Source organism: Lissotriton vulgaris, chromosome 2_1 (genome assembly GCF_964263255.1).
Source record: "Lissotriton vulgaris chromosome 2_1, aLisVul1.2, whole genome shotgun sequence".
In the NCBI taxonomy this organism is placed as follows: domain Eukaryota; kingdom Metazoa; phylum Chordata; class Amphibia; order Caudata; family Salamandridae; genus Lissotriton; species Lissotriton vulgaris.
The window spans coordinates 1,390,939,343-1,390,960,668 of NC_141687.1; the positions used below are offsets into that span (position 1 = coordinate 1,390,939,343).

General features: G+C 46.6%; 1 protein-coding gene across 23 annotated transcripts in view; it reads right to left on the minus strand.

Annotated features, from left to right (window-relative positions):
- Positions 1-21,326, minus strand: part of BIN1 (bridging integrator 1) — a 556,732-nt gene that overhangs the window by 67,454 nt on the left and 467,952 nt on the right. For all 23 annotated transcript variants that reach the window (XM_086957148.1, XM_086957143.1, XM_086957146.1 and 20 more), the window contains 2 exons: positions 14,318-14,431; positions 9,056-9,172 (listed from right to left, as the gene is read on the minus strand). In XM_086957148.1, the coding sequence (XP_086813274.1) occupies positions 9,056-9,172; positions 14,318-14,431 (231 nt within the window). The remainder of the gene's footprint in view (positions 1-9,055; positions 9,173-14,317; positions 14,432-21,326) is intronic.

Here is a 21,326-nt window from a genome sequence, read left to right on the forward strand (position 1 = left end):
GCGAAAATGTGTAACTACTGATAACCACTGTTTTTTTAAGCTATTGAAATCACTGGAAAACACTGAAAACACCCAACAGAATTTACCCAAAAACGAAACTGAATACAGGAAAGTTATCTATTGGCTATGCCTCGGGGAAAAGGGGGAGATGTGTTGTGTAGCATTTTAGAATCCAAGCGTAATTTACCAATTTATGCCCTTATATAGGTACAATTCACATTGCCCTTATATAGGCATAGAAATCATAACCATATTTAGACATAACCCATGCAGTCCACATACAGGCATGGTTACTTCCACTCGTTCCAAAAAGCCACAACGATTTCTTGGAAAACTCAGCTTCAGCAGTCAGGGACATCCCCTTGCTTGAATATTGATTTGTCCTAGAAATCATGGAGTTTTCAAAGAACTACCACTCCCTTAGGGTTCTTTGGTGACGGTATTATGTCCGACTTTACGTCAAACTAGGCACCTTCACGGTATAAATATGCCTTCACTTGCCCTAGCAAACACAGTGGTTCGGAGCAGCTCGACTATCTACTAGACTCAGGTTAGGTACATTGGGGTAGGCGTATTTTAGAATCACCAGTTGAGTACTTTTAGCTTTGTTATTTATGTATGTATTTTATGGCTTAGAAACCATACTATGCTTTTACGGTATTTTTTATAATATTGTTCTTGCTGTTCGCATTATACTTTGCAACCTGCATAACGATTGTAGCGGTTCACTTTACTCGCATAAGAAAGAAGACTGTTCAATAAATCCTTTTATTGAAAACGCCCGTCTCTATTTTCCCTGCAACTCTGATGAAACGAAGCATGCACGATTGACTGAGTAAAATATCTATCTATTGTTTCCACGACTCTCAAGATACGTTTTATCTTGGGGAAACAGAGTAGTCATGTTTAGGCAGTTGTCAGAAACGAATCCCTTCTTGTTTATTCGAGAACGTTTCTAGTGACCTCTGAGCTAGCTGGCACTCACAATTAAGTCTAATATATTCGATAGAGACCTAGTCGACATAAGTCCTACGTCAAATCTACAGGATATGTTATTCCAATGCGCAGAGCCTATTGGAATATAGGAACTACACTACATAGGATGTGGCAGGACAACCTGATGGAAGGGGACTCAGCAATACCTGGCCATATCATGGAAGTGAGCAGCCCATAGCATTCACGCGCTGCCACTTCCGTAAGCTTGCAGGATTTTGGGCAAAGGGAATCAACACACAAAATACATATTTTTTATTGCAGGAGGGGCAGCTCAGGCAGGGCAGTAGGCTTTGAGCTTCGGCTACAGGCAGCTGACAGTCAGCACTAAAGGCCGCCATCTATCTTCTCTTCCCTTCTCCCATAGTCTAGATCTGGGTCAGTCGATATTTCCATCCAACGGTGTAAGGAACATGTGGTAATTAAGGGGGGGGGGGGGAAAGAGTCAAAATGCAGCTTTAACACGTAGATAGATATGGGTGATCTGAGGTCCATCACCTCACCTGATCACTTAGTCTTCCTGAAAAATGTTCACAATAAAGACACATTTTTCTGACTAGACTCATTGTACAACGTACCTTTTCAATATTATTGTGTAGATTCTTTTAGAGGGTGATTTTGTTTTCATTCACCCATCTTGGATAGAGAAATATTTTAGTGACATACTCCCAGAGTGAACTTCAAATGTGCATCCAGTACACTTTCCCTTTTACCCCTTTTCTTGACCAAATGGATAAAGAAATTCGGCTTGGATAGCGTGATATTGCTTTTTGGCCACTTGAAAAGAAAATCAGATGGTAGCAGTGTTGTGTCTCTGGGTCACTCCCAAACGTACTATCAATTTTCAACCTCATCCATAGGTGGCCAGGCTTCAGCAGAGAACATAAGAAACCAAGTGCCATACTCTGCAGTCACATTAGCATCTGAAACACCAACACACCCGTTAGAGAACCTTACTTACCAATTAAAAACATAAAGGAAGTCTTTCAAAATGTTTTTGCATCCCTCGAACTCCCCTCGCGTGTGACTGGCTCGACCCATTCCAGAGGCAACACAATGGATCACATTGCCTCCATATTCCCAAGCTGCATAGACCCAAAGCACTTGGCTCCCCTTCCACCCCACTGTGCCATATTCACACACACTATCATAAACCACCCAATAAATCCAACCAAACCGTACACAAAGAACCACAAAGTTACTTTTGAACGTCCCAATTGACAAAAGGTAACAACCAGCACATTAAGACACTGACAAATTGTGACAGATACCCCATCACACAGCAGATCAGCACCCTCTCCACCCAAAAACAACTTCAACCAAACAGTTTTCTGATCCTTCCAGAAACTCTCCAAAGGAGATCCACAGACTTTAAAAGCATTGGTGTACGACGCTACAAACACATAATGCTGACCACAATACTCTGAAATCAGTCCGCATCAAACACGCACTCATCGAAGTTGAAGCAGTTTCCTGCGTCGAGACATTCACTGAATAACAATGAAAATAAAGGACTGGTGAAAGCAGTCAGTCAGAGCAAAATCCCTACCCCACCAGCATCCATGTCACATGCAGGACGAAAATCTAGAAACTTCAATGAATACTTATTAAAATAAACTTCTCCCCCATCATGGAATTACACCAGCAATAATCTCAATCAAGCCATGAGACCACCAAACACCGCCCCCGCAATACAATACATACTGTAATGACACTCATTTCAACCACCTAATCACAAACCACCTATTCCCGTGCAACATTTCCAAGACACTAATAACACCACAGCAGTGGGTATTGCAGGTCTGAATACAGGTGCACCGGTGTAGATGTATGCTGTTACTATTTGTGATATAGCAACGTACTCTGCAGATCAGGAGTGCTGCTCAACGACGGAGCATAGATCCATCCAGGACATTAACTCACAGTGGTCGCTGTAGTAGAGGATTAAGATGCACTGGCAGGTATGTCTTCACTACTAGAATAGTAATGGATGCTGAAGATTAAGTCTGAAGAGTAGCAGATGATTTGTATGTGGGTCCTAGTAAAGAAATTGATAGGTGGGCAGTGCTAGTTTGAGCAGCACCACTGAAGCATGCTGTGTGACCCAGTACTGAAATATTGCACTATGGTGTAGGTCAATATTTGGGCGCATTGTACATCCAAATGGTCTGAAAGCTGCAGAAGACCCGTCAGGGTTCCTTACTCCTTTATTAATGTTATGGTTGGAGGAGTAAGAAAGGGGACATGGAGGGTATGGCTGTTTTGCTTTTTGATTGGCCCTAACTGGGTCACATGGTACCTGAGAGGAGATAATCAACGTCATGTAGTAAGTAGTATTACAAGAAATGTGTCGAGGAGGTAACAAAATGCTACATAAAATAGTCTACATGTGGCAATTTGTTGGTTTTACACGTGGTATAAATATTAACGTACTAAACTACAACTCCTCAGAGTTCTGGCCAGTTAGGGTTTGGCCAAGTGAGACTAGGTGCTGCACTTTTCTTAATCCACAGAGAGGTGGAGGCAGAGCAGTATCTGATGTGAAAAGCTACTCACCAAAAACACACAGCAACAGGAAAAATTATGCAGCGCACCTTTAAAAAACACAAATGTATACTTTTTGTGTAAGTACTCAATGATCATGAAGGGTAGAAGATAAAACTCAATAATGCAACCCTCCTACTTAATACTGTGCTTATGATACAGCACTCCCTACCAAAGTCTTAAGATTTTACAGCACTATTACATCACTTTGACTTAACTTTATTGTACTTTCTTTTCTGTTTCTCAAAAGTAAAAGTTTGAACCAACCCACTTAGATTCTAAACTCTTTGCAACAAGTGAATTAGCAGATGTATCGACCTTACAGGTAAACAAAGGAAGGGCAAACTTCAACCATCCTTTCTTTCACGCTTTCTTTCAGGGTGTAGTGAGCAGAAAGGAACACCAAGTTCCCGAAGCATTACCTCCTCGTTAGTCTTCCTCGCCACATGACTAACAAAGTGAGCTTCAGCTCCACACCAGAACCCTCCAAAGCAAAAAGTCAGCCTCCCAAGCCTCCCATCCCTTCCCAAGATGGCCGACCCAATACCACCTGACCTCTATAAGAGGCGGGCCGGCCCAACCCATCAGCCTGTTTTTTTAGTTCTGCTCACATCTCTCCAGATGCGTCAGGTAAGTGGTGCCTGCATTAGCAGGTGCATGGGTCTCAGGTGGCGGTCCTGCTCTAGCGGACCCTAGGACCTTGGATTCCCCCCCCCCCCCTTTTTCCCCAGGTATCTGTATTGAGCCGGTTGGGATCTGCTCTAGCGGGCAAAGGTTTTCCTGGGAGGGGGGTGGCCGGGGTACTGTTTGGGATGGTGGCCGGCGCTGCCGTGTCTCTTCTGTTTTTTTTTCATTCAGTGTTTTGTAATTATATCCCTTTACCCCATGCCCGGATGTCTCTACCCGCCTGCCTTTCACGGCGCTGCGGCGGGTGGCGGCTTTGCATGTCCCTGGTGGCGCTACGGCGGGCGGTGGCTCGCCCTCTTTTCCCTTTTCAAGGGGTTACTGCCGTCAGCCGCAGGCATGCTGACTGGGGAATTTGAGCCCACACATTATTTTTAGGCAGGCTCGCCGCCCACCTTCCCTTCGGACTACGGCGGGCGGAGGCTGTTGTGTTTGGTGTCAGTGTTTCCCGCTGGCGCCGCCTGTCCTTAGACGCTGCGACTGGCTTTTCTTTTCCAATGGTGCGCCAGTTAGGCGTGTGGGGATCCCTTCATGGGCTCTGCTCACTGGCTACTGTGAGGGCTGCAGCAGTTCTACGCGGTGTATTCCCCGCTGGCGCCGCCGGCCCTGGCTGCACGGCTGCATCCCTGCGGCGGCTGTTGTACTTTTTGGTCGTTCCCCACTGACCACATGTTTGCCTTTCTCCGCTCTCCATCTGCCCCTCGGGGCTCTCTTCTGTGAGCTGTGTCTTCTGCTGAGCTCCCCGGCCCCCCTTCCTCGCCGCGCCTCTGATGGGTCTCTTCCTTCCGGGCGGGGTGCCCCTTTCGGCGGCTTTGTGATCTGGGGGCAGGTCTGGTCTCGTCCGGTTTCCCGACCCGGGGGTATGGCTCAGTGGCAAGGCTTCTACCTTTGGTGGCGAAGCTCTCACGGGCCTGGTGTTCGAATCCTGCTGATACTCTCCACACATCCAATGGTGGTTGGGTTTCAAATTCTGTTTTATTAACGCTGTTTTTTTATGGCTGGGTTTTTCTATCCTGGTGCTGGTTGGTCGCTCTACCGGCTCACCGGAACCGGGCTGTGTCCTTCATGTGCAGCGGATCCAGCATGCCTGTCTGTCTTTTTGGCGGCTGCAGTGGTGGTGTGCAGGGGCTCCACGTTTACGTTGTTTTGGGTTTATAGTGAGTGCTCCATGTTAGTTTCTTGGTTAAAAATAAAGAAACACTAAAAAAAAAAAGGGGCGCTCAACATCTTGTGTTCTGGGTGTCGCTCTGATTCTCCCTGGTGCTCCTGTAATGCGCTCTGATACCTTCGGGTCAAGTTCACGCTGTTTGTGACTCTAGGTATGGGAGATGGGGGGTGGTGCTGCACACGTTTACTTTAATGGGGCATCGCACATTTGTTAAGTGGCATGTGTGGCCTTCGGGGATTCCGGGGTCTCTGGGCGCCTGCATGTCTGATGGGGGTGGTCCTCTGTTTGCTGCTTCTCGGGCTGCTTCTGTAGTCTCCGGGTGGGCTTTGGCGTCTGCTCCTGTTCCTGCAGTCTGGCTTTCTTGCCTTGGACCGGCGGGCGTCCCTTGCACCCTCCTCCTCGTCGTCGTGTTGTCACGGATCTCAGCTGGTGCAAGTGGTTCGTGTTCACTTCTCCTGCCTCATTTCTGAGGGCTCTGGTGATACAGTAGTGTACTATGTTGTATTCACCGCACGCACCCGTGCACATGGTGTGGCATGTATTGCCTGGGGGTATTTTTCCTGGGTCCACACTGGATTGGCATAGTGTGCAAAGATACACAATGGATTTAGTCCCAGTTCTCTGTATTGGGGTGCAGGCATGACTTTGTTCTGTTTTCTGTCCATCTTTTGTTTTTTATTTGCATTGTCTCCCTGAGTGGGATGGGTTTGCCCTGTTGTGTGTCCCATGCACTCCTTGCTGCTGGTTTCGGGCATTCCTGGCTGATTGGGTCCAGTCCCTCGTGCTGTGGCTCTGTGGTTGGTCTCCTTCCTTGGGTGGCTGTCAGCCTTCGTCTGGTTTTATGTGGCCCCCGGCTGTTCATGTCTGGGTTGTCTACCCTGTTGAGGCCCTTCCGTAGGGTGAGTTTTGGGCTCCTTGGGCCTGGGTGCCTAGTGGTGCTTGCCCGGTCTGTCCATTGGGGGTCCCCCGTCTGGTTGGTCCCGGTGTTCTGTGGAGTTTCCCTGCTTCACCTGTTCCCGTGGGTGTCCCTTCTCTTGCCCTGGTGGCCCCCTTCCTGCCCTGTCTGCCAGTTCGGCCAGTGGTCTTTGTGTTCTGGTCTCCCCTTCCCGGCCTGTGCGGCGTACATGGGTTCCCGATCTGTGCTGGATCAGTTGGTATGCTTTTTGGCAGATTTCTCGTCTGCCTTCTGTTGGCCGTTTCTTGGCTTGTTTTTGCCCCTGCCCCGCGGGGGCTTCTTGTTGCTCTCCTGGGTGGTTGTTCACTGCCTCATTCTCCGGGGGCTTTGCGGGCTTGCCTCGGTCGCTCTTTTCCAGTTTGTGTCCCCGGTGCTGGCTTTTCCTGCCTTCTTATCCGGGCTTGCAGCTTCGCGCCTGGGCTTGTTTTCCTGGACGGGATATGTGTCCTGTTAGGGGGGCTCGCCTGGGTGCTTCCCATTTCTGCTCCTGCAGATGGTGGCTCTGGCCCGTGTTGTGCCTCTGTGGGCACTGGCTCACTCGGGTCTGGGGTTTCTTTTCCTGCCACAGTTATTTATTTCTCACCGGCGCTCTCTGTGTGGTTTGGATCCTCTTCTTCTTTGTCCCTGGTTTTGGGGTGCTGGGTCCTACCGGCTCGGGTTTGGTCCCTGGGGGTGTTGACATTTCTCGGGCTCGTTCCGCCCAGCTCTTCTGTCTTCTCGCCTTTGGTGGGTTGCTGCCTGTGGCCTTGCCCCTGTGTTCACTCCGGTTCCAGTCGGTTCTCCGTTGTTCGGCTGGTTCATCCTGGTGTGTCTTTGGCCTCCTGGGTGTTTGCCTCAGCGGCACATTTTTGCATGTGGAGCATTGCGGGGCGGTTTGCTTGTCCCCTGCGCTGGGCTGTCTCACTTGTTCGTTCTGCATTCCCCTTCCTTCAGGGTTCGTTGTGCTTTCTTGTGCTTGAGGTCCCCTGGTGGGTGTTTGCCTACCTGTTTGGGGCTTGGCATTGGTCCTGGTCCTCTTCGGTGCCATTGATGTCAGGGTCGCTTGTTGGGGTTTCCTGCGGCCTCCGGGTCTCCTTTGCCTTGCACCTGCCTGGGCTTTGTTGTTCCTGGGCTCTTTTGTTGCTGTTGCGCTCCCGTCTGGGGTTCCTTTGGGCAACTGTGGTCCGTGTCCCGCCTCCCTCTCCTTGTTGGTGGGGTTTGGGTGACCTTGATTTTTGCTGTTCGGGTGGGGTGCTGATTTCCTTTCCTGCGCCTTCGTCCGTTCTTGCGGCTCCTGCCGGTCTGGGTTGGTTCCGTCTGGTTCCTTTGCTTCTGCCCTTGTTTCCCTCTGAGCTTGGTGGATTTTGTTTTCTTCTCCCCTCTGGTCTTTGGTTTGGAGGTGGTTCGGCTCTCTCGCTGTTGGTGGTCCACCGTACAGTCTGGGTGGGCTTTGGTCGGACTGTGTCTCTTGCTGCTGTGGCTTTTTCGTTGGGTCGCTGTGGTGGGGTTGCCCTGTTTTCTTTGGTTCCTATGGTGCCCTGGTGACTCATATCCTGTTTGGGTTTTTGCTCCCCTCTCGCTTTGGCCTGTCCTTGGGCGGTCTTGGCGTGCTTATCCCAGCTTGGCCTGTTTGCGGCGGCTTTGGCTTCGTGCGGTCTTGTGCTGTGCCTTCTCTGTCCTCCTTTAGTCAGTTCACATTTTCTGGAGGCACTTCGTGTCTCGGGGGTCCGGGTTTTCGGCCCTTCCGGTTTCTTCTGTCCCAGGCTGGTTCTTCCTGCTCGTGGTTGCCTCTCTTGAGTGGTTCTTCCACTAGTCTTGCCTGTTGGGTTTGCCCTCTTCCGTGGGGGTCCCATCCTGCTCCGTTGGTTGCTTGTGAGTTTCCATGAAGTTGCTTGGCTTTGGTATATGCTCACTTTGTTAGTCATGTGGCAAGGAAGACTAACGAGGAGGTAATGCCCCGGTTACTTACCGGTAATCTTCATTACTCAGAGTATAGTCTTCCTCGCCACATGAGTTCCCATCCCTCCCTCCCTGTCTGCCTATTGGCTTCATGTTTGTGCTTGGTAGTTTCAGGCTGATGGGTTGGGCCGGCCCGCCTCTTATAGAGGTCAGGTGGTATTGGGTCGGCCATCTTGGGAAGGGATGGGAGGCATGGGAGGCTGACTTTTTGCTTTGGAGGGTTCTGGTGTGGAGCTGAAGCTCACTTGGTTAGTCATGTGGCGAGGAAGACTATACTCGGAGTAATGAAGATTACCGGTAAGTAACCGGGGCATTACAGGGCTATGTGGCCTCGGTCCATCACAAAGGGCAATGCCTGGAAGAAGAGTTATCTACCAGTTACGAGCCAAAACCAAGCCAGCAGGCTTCCCTTTACATGTGATCTAATGCCGTGGACAGAAGGGAGGACAAGCTATGCAGAAGGCACTCTCCTGCAGTAGCCTCTGCTTAACCGGTGGCCCTAGAAAAAGACTTTTCTTTTCGTGTCCTCCTTAATTCAGAGGAGCAAAGACATGAACCTGACAACTAAAGTGGTGGTAATGTGAAGAGAAATTCCTTTCATTAGTAAGTTAAAATTTCATATATTGATATGATCACAGTTCATTCTACCTCTCTTTCTTTTTAAGTCTAGACAATACAATGGCAGCCTGCCGTTTTAAACTGTATTCACTAAATGCAATATGCATCCCAACAAGGTGATTGCACAAGCAACAGAGTTAATCGAAACCGCCTACCTTGTAGAGGAATCCAGGGGGCATGTCAGTCCTGTCTGCAGATGCACTGCTGTCCACCGTACCGTTCACCGTGGCGGGGAAAGTCTCAACAACAACAGCAGGCAGGGAGCTCTGAGGCTGGAGCAGGAAAAAGAAAAAAAGGCTTTAAGAAAATAGCACGTAAAGTCAAGTATTGTTTTCTCCACTTTCCCTCAAAACACAAAAAGCCCTCAAATCTCTTTCTTAAACTGGAGTTTGTCAATCACTTAGGGAGAGGACAGGAGAAAATAAATCTATGTTTTACCAAACAGCTGCGACACAACAACTGTACTACACGGAAAGGATGATAGGCTGACCGTGCTCAGCTGGCATATGAACGTGTCACTTTCAGCTCACAGGAGGAAGCAGAAGGCAGCACAGTGACCTTTTGTCAAATCCTCCATTGATTTCTTATAGTCCGCCTCACGCACCCTTTTGAATACTGTTTTATCTACTCCGTCTGCGGGAGTCCTTCTCTACACCTTTTCTAGATCAGTTTGCTCTTCCTCCATTACCCAACTGTCTGACTAAAAGCCCAGAGCTATGTATACCCATCCCATAATTTACGTTCTGTGCCCCTGAATTTCCTCTGTATTCTTTCTTGTAAGCTTCATTTGAAAGGCCTTTCCAAACACGACCTCTAGTGCTCCGCCCAGTGATATAAATGTGTCCCTTGTGACAGAGAACACTCCCTGCTGTACTCAAAGAGATCCAGAGAAGCTCACCACAGAGCTAACATGTCCCCCATACCCCTAACCGGAGAGTGAAGGATGACCAACCAAGCACCTATTCTTCAAGTGCACGAGATCCTCCTGGTGCAAGGGATCCTCCTGGTGAAAGGGATTCTCCTGGTGAAAGGGAATCTAGCAAGCATGCACACCTGCACCAATAACCCGAATTGCAAATGTTGTTGGGACTCTACCAAAACTTGGCATCCGCAGTACCTCTAGCTTCCGTCTAACTTGGAACAGGCTTTCTGGATTAGGTCTGCTCCTAAGCCATGCTTGCAAGGCAGTGATGCCTTTCAAGAATCCTGGCACTCTGCTGAGCTTTACACACGTTAAGAAACCGTTTTAGGTCGTTTTTCTCCTTGTTTATGACTGTTTGTCTGAATGATTATGATTCAGTACAGTTATTTTAATTCACGTTCTGTTTGTGTGCACAACAATAATTTTTAAACTCTTACAGTGTTGGGCGCAGCTTTTTCTCCCCAATCCACCGCAGCTTGTGCTGTTTGTGTGGAGGGAGGTTTAAAGCGCGACTCACTGTGAGTGAATAATACTCACTTCCTGGGGCACATTAGAGGAGGCCATTTTGGCTAAGGTGACAGTCTAGTCTTCGCACTAGGACCGATCTCAGCCTCCTATTTAAAGCACAGATGGGGCCGACGCGCAGCAGGCGCGCCAAAGGCAAGCCCGTCTGCGCCACGACCGGGCCTAGGGCCAGACATGCTGCCTCTCCAAGCCCGAAACAATCTCTCCCTAGGGACCTTATATTATTTTTAAATAATGTTGCAAATAAATGCCATCAGGCCATAAATGTGGCCACATGGGAGGGGGCGATTAGCTGTAACTATTGTAAAAGATCTTTCAATTTTACTCAAGCACGTACACCACTGGAAAAGGGTCCCTTCAGAGGTCTACGTGGTGGGCTTATAAATGCAAGATCAATGTGCAAACATGCACTGCATATCTTTGATCTTATAGTTGAGGGCGAACTAGACTGTCTCTTTATAACTGAGACATGGTTAAAAACCTGGTGTAACCCAGATATTGTGAACACCCTATTTAATTCAAAGGGCAGACAGATTAGAACAACGCGGAGGTGGCCTCGCAATAATTTATAGTGATACCCTGAAATGCACAATAGATCAGCTTCCTGATCTAAAAGGAGCGGAAAGAATTGGTTTTCGCATTCAGGTTCATGATTCCTTCACCTTTGCAGGGGCATTAGTCTACCGACCCCCAGGACAGCACAATGAGTTCCTGGAAAGCATTGGGGAGGTGGTCAGTAACCTGGCTCTCAGGGTCTCCAATTTTTCGCTACTAGGCGATATAAATCTTCACCTTGATTCCCTCACAGATCCGGGGTAACCTGCTTCAAGGATTTAATGAATGTTCTTGGCCTACAACAACTCACCCTTGACACCACACACAGTGCAGGCCATATTTTGGACTGCATCTGTTCCAATCTGGAATCTCTCAAAGTTAAGCCCCCACTCACGCAAATATGGTCTGACCATAAATTCATCCCCTTTGAACTTTTGATTAAGGATAGTTGGACTGGCAAAGATAAAACTACAATTTCCCAGCAGGATAAACCCTGCTGGAAAGCAATCATGGGCCTTCCCTGATCTTATTCCCAAAGCCCTCGAAAGCAGACCCAATATGACGGGAAACTCTATTACTGACAACCAGCTTTTCGGGCACTGGATACTCGGATTAAATGATCTGTCGGGTCCCACAGTTTGTAGTCATAGGCCACTTAAAAAGAAACTGTCCGCACCTTGGTTTTCACATCTTTTAAAAGAAAAGCAAGGTGAAGTAAGGGCACTAGAACGTAGATGGCGCCAAAATTACGAAAGCAATGATCTTAGCATCTACAAAGCCACACAGAGAAAATATCATGCCCTGATCAAGACCGCTAAAATAAACTACTACACGTAAGCCATAAAAACCACTAATAATAAACAGAAAGAGATTTTCAAGATAGTACATTTATTTACGAATCGATTAAGCCCGCCCCCCCCCCCCCGAGTCTTTGCAACAACATAGCACACTTTTTTGAAGAAAAAGTTCTGACACTTATCAAAGATTTCCCCCCTCCGATGCCATCGATCTCAGATGAGAGGATCACTGCAGGCACCAATATAGCCTGTATGAAAACTTTCCTGCCCATTAACCTGGAGGAAACTCGCCGGGCTATACTGTCTATTAAATCAGGCTCTCCTTTTGACCCCTGCCCCCCATTCTATTACAGGCCCTCATTGATATTGTCAACCCCATCATTAACAATATAATAAACTCTTCACTTTGCACAGCAAAGATTCCCATAGAATTGAAACTTGCGGCGGTAAAACCACTCCAGAGGAAGCAATTGGCAGATCCCACAACCCTTTCCAACTTAAGGCCTATTTCGCTCTTCCCACCCTGTGCAACCTTACTGAAAAATATGTGAACAGGCAACTCACTACTTTTTTAGAGGATACCAATGTTTGGCACCCCAATCAATTGGGTTTTAAAGCCCATCACTCCACAGAATCCGCCCTGCTGTTCACCGCAGAAACCCTATGTACAGCTATGGATCAGGGCAAGAAGGCAGTTCTGGTACTATTAGACCTGTCCGCAGCCTTTGATACGGTCTCACATGCAATTCTCATAGACCGTCTAGCAACATCTGGCATAGCGGGGAATATACTGGAGTGGATCAAGAACTTTATGCAAAACAGATGCCAAGTGATCACTCTAGGGCAGTTCAGCTCAGAAGAAAAAGCGCTCACATCAGGGGTCCCTCAGGGATCCAGCCTGAGCCCGACTCTTTTTAATGTATATATGGCCCCCTTGATTAAATTAATATCGTCCTTCAAGATTAATACAATCTCTTATGCGGACGATACACAGCTTATTCTGGTCCTAGACAATGATTCGAAGGATGCAGAAGAAAATCTTAAAAACTGCCTCTCAGCCACCTTTGAATGGATGAACAACAACCACTTGAGGTGCAATTCGGAAAAAACAGAAATTCTGCCTTTTGGCCTACGAAATCTCTTCACTCCTAAACAATGGTGGCCTGAAGATGCCACCCCTCCCCCCTACACTATTAATGCCGCCCGGAATTTAGGAATCAAGTTTGATACCACTCGGTCTTTTAAACAACAGTCCCTGGCTGTGGCAGGCACCTGCATCAACATCATTAAAAGCCCAAGAATTTTTTTTGACCGGTTACCACTCTCAGCCAAACAAACGGTGGGGGTTGCCCTTATAACATCTCGGCTGGACTACTGTAACAGCCTCTATGCGGGAACCAACAAAGCAGTCATGCATAAGTTGCAGATGGTCCAGCATGCAGCCGCCCGGCTGGTATCGAGGTGGCCCAGGAAATCCTCTGCCACAGCAGCATTGGATGTCCTTCGCTGGCTGCCAATTCATAAATGTGTTCTGTTTACGGTCCTAATCATCACTTTTAGGGCCTTTCACTCACAGGGTCCTAAATATCTTCAAAAGAGTTTCAAACGTTATTTCCCGTCCCGCAACTTAAGGTCTTCTAATGCAAATTTGCTGACCATTCCTACCTTTAGACTGATCTCAAAGGGAGGGAATTCTCTGGCAGTCATGGGATCTAAGGCTTGGAATCAACTTCCCCCCCATCTCCGCAAAATTGCCTCTGAATCACTTTTTAGGAAAACACTCAAGACCTGGATTTACAGTGGTCCTGATACATTGTGTAAAGCCTTGATCTGAATGTTCTGTCCCTCTTATAAGAACAGTTAACCAGGTCTTCCATCATCCCAGGTGTCTCAGTTCTAGTGCCAAGATGCTCCTTGGAGTGATAGCTGCGCGATATAAAAGCCTATTTACATAACATTACATGCAGCACCCACGTGACTAGAGTTCTAGCTAGCTCCCAGCATAGAGGAACAAGGACAAATACTAATTTGATTCCAAAATATAAATGGTCAAGATCCTAAAATTACGAATTGAGATTTGAAACTGGAAGTTCAAATTACTAACTGTACTCAAACTTTATGATACTAGATTAGATCACTTGTAAAATGTATTCTAAATACAAACACACCATTTGTCATGCATTACGGAGTACATGAAATAAGACAACACAAAATAGGTTTTGATTCAAATGGGTAGAGACACCGAAATGTAGTATAGTGCACAGTCTGAAAAATGGCCAAAAGAAATTGAAAACCATCCAAAAAATTAAAGGGACTAAAACAGGGGGGGGCACATTTTTCATAACTTTTGGGCACACGCAATACTATGGGAATCAAAACAAGGACATTATAATGAAAATTAAAGAAAAAATAAATTAACTCAACTCCCTCATCTGCACATTTAGAGATACCTGTGCTTCTTTTCATGATTAAGGAATGAATCGGGATAGATTTGAGAAGAACGCGGCTTGCATTTGGTGGTGTGCATTTAACAAAGCTATCACACGGTCTCCTGGTAAAACAAATCTGCATGTGCAGTGCATAGCTATGGCTAGCAATCAAGTCTTTACTGCTCTTACTGTAGCAGGTTCTGGGGCAGAGGTGTCAGCGTTCAGCTGCACTACATCAGAGGTGCTGGATTCTGCAGTTTCCACTCCAGTTGCTTCTGTACCCGCAGGGACTTCCTCCACTGGCTGCAACAAAGACACACACTGGTAAATGTCAACATTTTAAGACAATACAGCAGAAGATTAAGTTGGTGAGTACATGCAGAGCGACCAAGAAGGCAAAGATGGCATTCGAAGCATAAGAGAAAGACCACTGGAAATGAAAAAACATGAAGCTATAGTTTGTGCGATCTTGATCCCTTAAACGCATTGTCTAATTAAGGTACATTATTTCCTAATGTTGTCTAATCGACACTCAGTAGACCTGCCACTGATCTAGAAGACATTCCCCCAACGATAGAAGAAACCCTCCATATCCTCCAGATACGGTGACTCAAAGCACCAAAGGTTTTTCATCTTCACATCCCCTAACCTTTCGGACTCGTCAGGGAAGGTGGAACAGAGTGGTTTTTAAGGGTGAATGAACTCAGATCGATGAAGAACACTTTTTGGAGGGAGAGGGAGATTTTCAGAGCAGGACATCATAATGAATTCCAAAGGACAGTTTGTGTGTCTGGAGGGTGAAGATGAATCAAAGGAGACACACCTGCCAACTGACTGAGCTGAGAGATATGTAACTCTCACACTGATGCACGTTGGTACCTACATTCCACTTTCGCAGTCCAGGTTGTAAATATGTGAATTTTCAAAACCCAGCCTTAACCACAGAAGACTTGAACACATGCCTCGTGGTCGGCAGCAACGCCACAGCAGCCCTGCTCGCAGACAGCCAAAAGCAGGTCCAGTGAAACACAAGTGAATGCGATAGAGCAGTGACGCCCTTTTAACTCCACTATATTGCTTTTCTCCAGTGGCCAAAATGCATTAAAAAAAAGTATGGGAACTGTGATGCTGCGTGCAATGGGGCGGGGCGAGTGAGCATGGTCAAAGGTATGGCTAAAAAACAAAATATTCTGTAATTTGTTTTTTAGGTCTTTCACCTTCAGGTAACTACATAATAACACCACACAGCTTAAATGGAAAAAAATGCAAGGTATGCTCATCAGTGGGAAATTCACTATCAGACAGTATGAAACCTCTATTGGTTAATGTACTGCACCATAGAGCCACAGAATTGAATCCTGGTTGGTGCAATTGGAGAATAGCGACTCTATATTGAGTGATACAAGGTCCAAGTTTTTAACAGAAAGCACTGTGAAAATGTAAGTCATTTTTTAAATTTTGCATTACTCACAATATAAGACGGGCTGCTACAAAATGCGCAAAAAGATCTAAGATGAAAAAAGTGCTTTCAAAATATACATTTTAGTAATACCCAAACTGTATATAGTACAATGTTTTTTAATGACTGGCTTTTAAAAGTAAAAACTTCACAGCTTAGCCGGTAGCTTCCTTACAGTACCTCTTAGAAAATAAACGTGTATCATCATAAAGCTTCAAGTGATTTCCCCCATTAAAGCCAGTACAGTTTACAGGCAACCTTTACATGTGCGGATTAACCAGTTGCGCAAATTTGCATTTCTTTAAGGCAGAAGGCACCCTGGCAAAAAGGTTCACTTATTTGTCCGTGCCTCCCTCAGTTTTTGGCTGAAGACAGCTGGAATGCCAGAAACCGGTCCTCGGAAGCTTGTTTCCGGTCCAGGGAAGACATGGCTTGGCAGTTCGGGCTGGACTGTTCCCATGAGGCACAGGGTCAGACTGATTTGCATATAGCCATGTCTGAACTGGGGTGGCTGAGTGGGCTAAAGAACGGTGATGGATTCAACCCAGATCTTTTGACTGGGTGTGAGTGTTTGATTGATTCAGATGCTCCATCCATCACCACCCCCTTTTGTACCTCGGTTTCACAGCACACAAGCCCCCATTCGCCCACTGCTTTTGGTTGATGATTCATTCAACCAGTAGACAGAGTGCTTCATGTTTCCAGAGACTGTGCTCTACATTTCTAGCAAGTGCTTTGATCTCATCAAAAGGGTACACAGCACTTTATTACTCTGTAAAATAAATCCACTAAAGAAATAAATAGGTTTAATCTCTTCAAGTATTTGAAATAGTTTCGAACAAATGTTCAAGAATGTCTTAAGAGAGCTTGTTGGCTCGGAATCTCTTTTTTTCCCCTAAAGTGATCCTCCATTTACTCCCAGCAGGCAATGCCTAATTTCTAAAAGAATGAGTACAGGTGCCCAAAGCAATGCCCCGGAGACTGCGGCCGGCACTATTATATTTTATATATATATATATATATATATATATATATATTATATTACACTATTATATAGTATTCAGGCATGCTGAATACCAAGGTTCTGTAGTCTTGAATCCCCCTCACCCCTCTGTAATCCACTACCATATACCCCCTCCCTTTATCTCACTCCTGCAGGGTCCTGCTATATTTTCTTCCTCTCTCATTCCCTAATGAATGTTTTTCCCCCTTGCTCTCGGAAATGTCTGAAGAGGATACAATTAAGTGCCAGTCCTGAGAAATGTGTGCAGCTGGCCCCCACACCACCTTAGCAGTTAGCTCACCAGGACACCTTGTAAACAACATTTGGGAAATTGCAGCTTTTTAGGTCTTGCCTGGCGTTAGCAGAGCGCATGCGCTACCCTCGCCATGCGAGGGCTTCTTGGAATCAATACGGTTCCAGAAGTCGTGTCACTGCTCCGTCTGCAATTTTGATTTGTGCGTGACGTTTTACGTCATGGATTATGCAAACACAGTGTAATGATTGCACCGGAGGCAATTATTACACTGAGGGTTGCCATCCTGTCTGCTTTTGGATCAGCCCACCGGGATTGGATCGTTTACTTGCGGAGGGACACAGCCTCCTCCAAGCTTTAATTTTCGGGACCACAAGCTCCATATTTTTTTTATAACAGAGCCAATAGTAAAGAACATAACCAAAAAAACACGTAAACAATTTTTATGTTTAGAGCTACTTTAAAATAGTTTCACTAAAGAAATGAAAACTCCTAGTCGGTTTATGCCATTTATTGACTGGCTAAAACGACATGTACAAAAAAGTATGTTTATCAGACATTTAGTGAAGATTTTAACATTCCCGTTTTCATTTGCGAAAAGAATCGTTTTAAGGTATGCACACTTCTCAGTTTTTTTTCCTTTAGATGTAGAACTCCATGTAAAACACAAACTAAGAGCGTAATTAAATGTGGTCGAAGTAAAAAATATTTATGCCATCTTTGCACTATCATCTTTACACATCTTTGCAGTATCACAGTTCCAGTGGTTGACAGATCATATCACTTCGAGTCCACAGAAATCTACGTTGTCGATGGAAAAAAAACGAGTGTCTTAAAAAACAGATTGCGACTTATAGTTTGTCACGATGGCAACACAATGTTCAACAACGAAACAAGCTAAAATTCTGATATATTTCAAAATATTATAAAACTGGGACACACAAAAAACTCCTTATTCAATTAACATGTAATTCATGTTTCTGTCGCTGAATACGTTACAACATTAAAAGAGTATCAAATTTGCTTTTCAGGCAGCAGTGTACCTCCCGCACAGCTATGTAAGCTTAACATTGGCTGTGTCTTCTTGCTTTTTTACCTCTTCCTCCTCCTATTTCCTCATTCTGCCTGTGGCTCCCAAGAGTCGCTCGTGTTGCATGGTGGGTAAGGAATCCCCAAGGCTGCCCCTTTTTTGCTTGGTAGACAGTACGCATGCGCAAGAGGAAATTCCATGATTTTGTGGGCTTTGGATCCCAGGAAAAGGGGGGAAAAAAAAGCAGCCGGGGGTATTCTGATGATCTGCATTCATTTGTGCTGGACTCATCAACCTCCTACAGAGGAATCAAGCCCCCACCTCCCTCCCCAGGGGCAACAGCAGCCCTGGCACAGCGTTTACTGCCCTTTGTTTTTAAAAGCCGGAAGAGGAGGGGGAGGAGAAGGAAGAAGACCCCTGCAACGCCCTTAACATCTCTCCCAGGGCGGCAGAGGTGAGTGCAATTGTGCCACGAGCAGCTACTAACAGAGTTATAAGGGATACCATATGTACGGGCAGCCATGGGGTACTGAGATCTAGGGTCCTGTAGCTCACCGTTCTTCACCCTGTTTATGTCAACGCCCATGTATTTGATTGACTGCACTACATGTATATATATTGGTCTTCACTTCGACTAAGTGCGTGGATTTGGATGTTTCAGTGTGTGCATCCGATGTGTTTGTAATACAGCATGTGCAATTTTGTGTCGCTGTCTATATCGTGTGCATGCAACTAGCGTGTCATTGTATTTCACTCCCATGTGTATGTACCCTGAGTGTTACGGTCTTACATTGAATCTGTTAGTTTTCATGCTCCGTTTACATGATGTGAACACTATGCACTCAGTATATGTGCCATATGCGTGTGTCACTGTCACCACCTTGTGTGTGGCAATTACAGCGCCTTGCGTGTTTTATTATAATGGCAATGTGTGCCACCAGTTCTCCAGTCACAGATTTTCCTTTAGACAGTAATTTCTTTCAGGTATGTTACGATAGTTGGTTTATTGGAGTCAAACCAATAATGGTTACTGGAGTCAAACCAATAATGGTTACGTTAATAATGGAACGTTGGGTCAGTAACTGCCTCTCAACCCATCTCGAGCAGCACCACATTCTGGACGAATTCCAATTTGGTTTTCGCCCAGCCCATGGCACCGAAACCACTGTGCTCACCACCATGGAGGAGCTTCGAATGCGCGCAGACAGGGGCCAAGCTGTGGCCTTGATCCTATTAGACCTGTCTGCCGCATTCGATACTGTCAACCATGGGATTCTGCTCGAGCGGCTGAGAGAGGCAGGGATCGACGGCACGGCCCTGATCTGGTTCCACTCCTACCTCAGTGACAGAAAACAGGCTGTATCCCTCCCCCCTTTCCAATCGGCCTTCTCCCCTGTCCCTCACGGTGTTCCTCAGGGCTCCTCCATCAGCCCGATATTATTTAATGTTTACTTGAAACCTTTGGTGACTCTAATTAAATCACACAACATGACCACAGTAAACTACGCGGACGACACTCAGCTCCTTCTTTCTTGGGAGGGCGAAGATTCCATCCCCTTAGAAGCTTTCCACAACTGTCTAAGAGACACCGCAAGCTGGCTGCACAGAAACTCCCTCCAGTTTAACTCCTCGAAAACAGAGGTTCTGTTCTGCCCCGCGAGCCGTATACCGCGCCCTCTGCCTGCTGAGTTCTGGCCCCCGGAAAACTAACAACCCGCCACCGGTCACCAGTGTTCGCAACCTGGGCGTCATGCTTAACCACCAACTAAGCATGGAAACGCAGGTTTCAAGAACAGTCGCTACCTGCTCAGGCCTTATGCGCTCATTGCGCAAAGTCCTGCCTCTACTACCACCTTCTGCCCGAGCACTGATAGTCAGGTGCACTATTCTTAGTCGCCTAGACTATTGTAATGCGCTGCTGTTTGAATCCCCTGTGACACTATTGGACAGACTCCAACGAGTTCAGTCGGCAGCAGCCAAATTGGCCCTTGGGTGGACCAGGAGATCCTCGGCCACTGCAGCACTGGCCGAGCTGCACTGGCTGCCGTTGAAGCAACGCATTGCCTTTAAAGCCCTTTGCCTGGTCTTTAAGGCACTACACGGTGCCGGACCCAGGCCTCTCCAACGTCTGTTCTCGTGGTATACTCCCACCAGAACACTTAGGTCCACAACTGCCTGCCTTGTGAAAGTGCCCAGATGCAAGAAGGCCAGGACTGGGGGAAGATCGTTCAGAGTAGCTGCTGCCAAGCTGTGGAACAGTCTGCCTGTCGATATTCGTCAAATCCCTCACCTCCTTCCCTTCAGAAAACGAATTAAAACCTGGCTCTTTCCTCCGTCCCTTTAAATCCCCAACCACAGTTCAACCCCCGTCTAAGAACCTCTAGGAGTAGCCAACAGCGCCAGGATACCTGCCAGGTGACAGTCGCGCTCTATAAATATTTTAAATAAATAAATAATAATAATAATGTTCTTGCACCAATCTGTTCAAATCGCCGTACTGAAAATCGCTGTCCGGGTGACATTGAGTCCTCTGTTCACCCAAATCTTAATACTTACACCATGTCTTTGGCAGTATGTGCATGCATACTGATGCTCTCTGCACATATTGGTAATCCATGTATGTGTAAATGCTGTGCCGTCTTTGGTCCCCAATAGACACCTAGGGGGTCCGCAATGCCGGGAGATGGTCATCCTTAGGCCAGGCTGCAGATGATGCCAGATGATGCTAGATGAATGCTGGACCGGCGTGGAGAAGCAGGCTCATGCGTCCGCCATCTTCGGCTCACAAGTCATGCCCCCATTTATGGCCCATGTTTACACTGTATTTTCAGAGCGAGGATGCAGATCCACAGTCTGGGTTTAGAAACTATTTTGATATGGTTTCTTTATATAGTTCATTTACCTCAAAAGTACAGGTGTTTGCGAACAGCTTGTAGTAATAATGCTGGATCCAAACAAGAGTACCCACTACTTTAGCACAATAAGTGTGAACCCCATCTGGCTCTCATCACCCTTACAGGATGCACCAGCCAAAGAGAACAAGCATTGAAAATGCAATAGGTCTAGACTTAGATAAACTTAAAGCTATTTGCTTTGCTAATTGCATTATATAGCAAAGCAAATGGTTTGAACTTAATAAAAGGCGAGACCTACTGCATTTTTAATGCTTGTTCTCCCTGAGGCGGTCACTCTAGTGCTTCCAGGGTGTACACCGGGCAATGGAACGGTTATGCAGGGTCGGACTGGCTTACAGGCTAATCAGGAATTGCCCAAAAGGCTTTCCTAAAAGGTCACTATGTGGCCTGATTTGTGGGCTGTTTGTGGGCCTGTTTTATGGTCTGCTGGGCTGATTTTCACTGTAAATCTCCCCGACATTAAAACAAACATCAGCTGGAGCAAGCTCAAACCCAAGCAATCTTCTATACCCTACAAAACAGTTATACAGCGGGTCTT